At 40.5% G+C, this 4,601-nt stretch overlaps 1 protein-coding gene across 1 annotated transcript in view; it reads right to left on the bottom strand.

Moving 5' to 3' along the window:
* Positions 1 to 415: 415 nt before the first annotated feature.
* The window catches only part of LRRTM4 (leucine rich repeat transmembrane neuronal 4), a 5,416-nt gene continuing 1,230 nt past the window's right edge, over positions 416 to 4,601 (bottom strand). Inside the window, exon 2 of the mRNA XM_018558903.1 lies at positions 416 to 3,479. Within this exon, the coding sequence (XP_018414405.1) occupies positions 1,927 to 3,479 (1,553 nt within the window). The 3' untranslated portion in view covers positions 416 to 1,926. The remainder of the gene's footprint in view (positions 3,480 to 4,601) is intronic.

Genomic DNA, 4,601 nt, shown 5'->3' with positions numbered 1-4,601 from the left:
AAGGAGAAAGCCTTCAGAAAACCAATCGACAGAGCGAAAGTAAGACCTTTTAGCTGATTAGAATGAGTTCAATTCAGATCACATACAGTTTCAAACACAGTATGCTCAGGCAAAGCATTGACGACTGCCAGTTCCTGGAACTGATGCAAATATGGATAGTATAAAAATATAAGTATATGTCTATATATACATTTTTTTTACATAGCTGGCCCTGACAATTGAGCAAAAACATTAACACATCAAAGTCATTCTTCTGTAGGTCTCATCCAGACTCTTAAAATGTATCTCTTTACAAATGACAAGCTAGATCAGCATCATGCATCTGTGCTCATAACCTTTGGTCATATCCCAGTCCAAAATACCACGAACCCAAGTTTTCAAAGGAAAACAAAACACGGAAATGTTTGATCAAGTCTTTTTTTTTTTTTTCTGTAAACAGAAAAGAGATGACTTCTATTACACAAGTTAAGTTCAGCGTGTGTAATTTGACATATTGTACATCAGACGGGTTTATTCAACGTTTTCCAATTTCGGAAACAGCAGCCAAGCAGATAACACAAGAGAAGGGCAACGTTTTCAGGGCTGATCAGCTGGCAAGGTGTGGGATTTCATCCACCCAGCGGTCATGCAACCAACAGGGGGCGTTCAGCAAACTCTTTTACAGAAGGAGCTTAGAATCCCTACAGTGTGCCAGCTTACTGCCCAGCCTCACGCTGTACAGATGTGCCCTGCCATCCCTTGCCCATTCTGTAGACATTCAACAGTGCCAGCTGCTCATTCTAGGTGTCCAGTATGAATGTACAAGAAATACCATCTTTTGCTTTATAATTATCATCATTATTAAAATACATATTTTTAAAAAATGAACCATTCGTTTATATAACCAAGTAACCCCAAAATTACCAGCATGAAATTAACAAAAAGAAAAAAAAAGACACGACATGTGCTTAGCTGCCTTTAACCCATTCAGTAAAGAATGGGTTAAAACAGCTCAGCGTCCCTGAGCAATCAGGCGTGGAATACTGAAAGGATTTTGTGTACCCTCAGCGGCCAGTCCAGTGTCCGTGGATTTTGCTTGTCTCTGCACCGACAGGGGAAGAAAAAAAAAATTTTTCTTAATTTTTGCTAAGAAGCTGCAAATGCATTTTCATTTGTTTGAGTTCAATATAGTTTTGGTTTTATTGGTCCGCATAGGAATGTGTTACAAAATGGACTGGTCAGCTGTCAATCGTTCGGAAGTAAGGCAGTCTTATCTTTCCATAAGGCAAATCATATATAATGTATCAAAATGTTAGTAAAAGGAAACATGGTCCTTATCATTTGTCTGTTCTCCGTGAAACAAGGAAACACAAATACTGAGTGGTTATCTTTGGCTTAGCTCCTCTTGATTTCCAGACACAAAATTGTATGTTTTTGTACTGTTGTTTGTTTGATTTATCCTGTTTTTATTATATGACAAATCCTTTCATTAGTCCATAAAAAGACTTAGAGATAATGGCAAACAAATCACACAACAGCCACAGAATGCCCTTTTCATCAAATGATCTCTAGGGTTTTGTCCCTAACTGCCCCACTTGGCAAACACTCTCTCCTGCCATTGAAAAATAGGCTTATTCAAATTTCATTCTTGAACGAACTTCCTTCACGTCCCAGCTCCCAGGGAGAAAAAAAAATTAAATAAAAAAAAAAACAACCCCTTTTTTTTCCTGCTGTATTCAATTAAACCAACCTTACACCAATGTGGACTTTAAAAAAAAACAACAATGATAACAATGAAATGTATTAAAAAAATACTCAAAAGTTTTGTATCTAGCCTGATAATTCATCTTAGAGATTGAGAAAGACTCAAGTCACAGACTCCTACCTCGACTCTTAACAGCAGCAAAATGTTTAGAATTTCAAGTTTTTTTTTTTTTTTTCGAGCTTTCATACCTCACATTCCCGGGAGCCAGAGATTGTATATGTACAGGGTCCTGATCCATTTACCAATACATCCATGGGTTCTGTGTTGGAAGGTTTGTAGTCCACATAATACTCCTGTAATGGGGAGCTTATTTGTCTTTCTGACTCTCTGGCCTTTTTCCTTCTCCTCTTCATCATTGAGCTTTGTTGCAGTTGCTTCATGCTGGCCGGATATCGTTTCCACGATACATAAATGACGAGTAAAATCATGGCCACAGATAGGAAAAGGGCCACGCTTCCAGCTATGATTTTATGGAAAGAAACATGCTCGTATTCTTGCTCAGCAATGGGTGTCTGCAGACCTGAGGAAGGGCTAGGAGTGTACAAAGTTGGTGGGGCACTCTCCAACTTGTACACAGTAGGCTTGGGAGCAAACTGGGACTTTGGGGGTGCTTTGGTTGTCTGATAAGCTCTTTCAGTCACCAGTACAGGGGTTTCATTGCAGATATTGTAGGTTTCCACAGCATCAATAACTTTCTCTCCTTGGATGTGTTTAGGTCCAGCACATATCATAGTGGTCTCTTTGTTTCCCTTAAAGTTCTTGAGCCAGAACACCAGAGGACAAATGGTTTTGCTGCATTCCCACATGTTTCCAGAAAGAGTTATAGAGGTCAGAGATATCCAAGCATTTATGGTTTCCTGGGTGACATTGGTGAGCTTGTTTGAATCCAGGTTGAGCTTCTGTAAATTGGGGAGACATTGGAAGGTTCCAGGTTCTATGCTCTGTATGTCATTTCCTGACAGGTCAAGATTGTGCAGTGCACTCCAAGTCCAACTTAATCCTTGACTGATGGATCTAATCCTATTCCACTGCAAGTAAAGGGAATGTAAGTTAAAGAGGCGAGGAAAGTGAGCAAAGTTCACCTTTGAAAATTGGTTGTGTTCCAAGTGGAGCTCCTTTAGCTTCAGGAGGCCAGCAAAGGCATTACGAGACAAGCTTCTGAGCCGGTTATATCCAACATCCAAAAATTCCATATTTCGACAGTCCTGAAAAACCCGAACTGGCACTGTTTTTAATGAGTTGGACCGTAGGTGCAGACTTAAAAGCTTCCGAAGACCTTTGAACTGCTCAGATTGAAGCATCTGCAGTTTGTTGTAGGATAGATCCAAATTTCTCAGGTTGGGGATGGGGTGAAAGGTTGTATTGGCTAGGAGGGTGATTTTGTTAGAGCTTAGAATGAGCTCCTTCAGCCGTCTGATACCCTGGAAAGCATCCTCATCCACCGAGTTAATGTAATTGTGGTCAAGGTAAAGCCAGACCAGCTGGTTAAGGCCTGAGAACTGGTTAGACTTCAACTTTTGGATGCTGTTGTAACGCAGAGACAGTCCCTGGGAGCCACCTGAAATATTCTGAGGAATGTCTTTAAAGGCATGGGACTCGCAGTACACAATTTTCCCATCACACCGGCAGTTCTTTGGACAAGTTTTCTGTGCCCCCACAACAATCACCACGGTGAGCACGGGTAACAGAAGCAGCTTTAAACTCATGCCTTTCAGCTGATTAATCAGTTGGAACCCTGCAGCATGGCGAAAAAAAACACAACAGGCATTGAAATCTCCGAACCTTAGGAGAGACATTGACAGAATTAATTCTATTTCACCCTCACTAAAAAAATCCCTTAAGCAGTGCAATGATTAATTGTTTTAAATTAAATCTTATCAAATAAAATAATCCTGGCTTTCTCTAAGCCCCTTGACCGTTATGTTGGAAACACTGTCTTCCTTGAAGGAAAATCCGAAGCTGAGCAGACAGCCCCATTAAACAGGTGTCTTCATTCTTAGTGCCAGATTGCACCATCCTTATTCCCAAATAGATCACCACACCCCTGAATTGGGATTCGCTACATATAGTACAACATCTACACAAGAAGTCATTTGTAAAGACAGCATTATTTCAAATTATATATGGTTATTTTGGGGACGGTAGAATGCACTAAGTACATCTATGCACTTGCTTATCAAGCAGTGTCATCAGCACCATGGACATGTTCATTGTATGTACACAGCTATGTAACGTACTGGTGGAATGAGAAGATTTATTGAGAAGTATTATGCGATTAGCCAACGCATGATAGTTTTGATGAAGTTCGAGTGAGCCGTGGGACTAGCGCTTCAAAGCAAAGGACAACGGGGGAAGGAAAGGTTAACACTGAATGAAATGCCCTTTTTTTCTTGAATGCAACTCCTAGTGGCTGGAATTTAATTAAAGTGATGCAGTGTTTGCATATTGTTGCTCCTAACGAGCAATATATAAAAGGGGGGGTGGGTATAGAAGACGCATCAATGTCTTTTAACCTTTTTAGCATCAGTGAATGGGTATGGACCCCAAATTAATGTAAAAGGACATGTTTTAACCCCTTATTTTTGGTCTGTCTGCTGGATTGCAAAGGGAGAACGAGGATGGAATCTGACCTTGCTACTTGTACCGGTGGTACATGAAAGCCAACCAGAAAATTTGGAGAGAGAAGCCAAACCTTGGCTTGCCGAGGGGATCAGTAAAAGGATTGCAGAGGACAGGCTATATTTTAGCAGTGATCAGTAAAAGGATTGCAGAGGACAAGTTAAATATTAGCAGTGTTGCGGACTAAGAGAGATTAGAGATATGACAGTTACATTTTTTTTTTTTGGGGGGGGGGGGG

The sequence above is a fragment of the Nanorana parkeri genome, unplaced genomic scaffold, assembly GCF_000935625.1.
Source record: "Nanorana parkeri isolate BGI_ZX_2015 unplaced genomic scaffold, ASM93562v1 scaffold367, whole genome shotgun sequence".
NCBI classification, from domain to species: domain Eukaryota; kingdom Metazoa; phylum Chordata; class Amphibia; order Anura; family Dicroglossidae; genus Nanorana; species Nanorana parkeri.
Note: the sequence above shows the minus strand (reverse complement) of the source record. Positions and strands in the feature narration are given on the sequence as shown.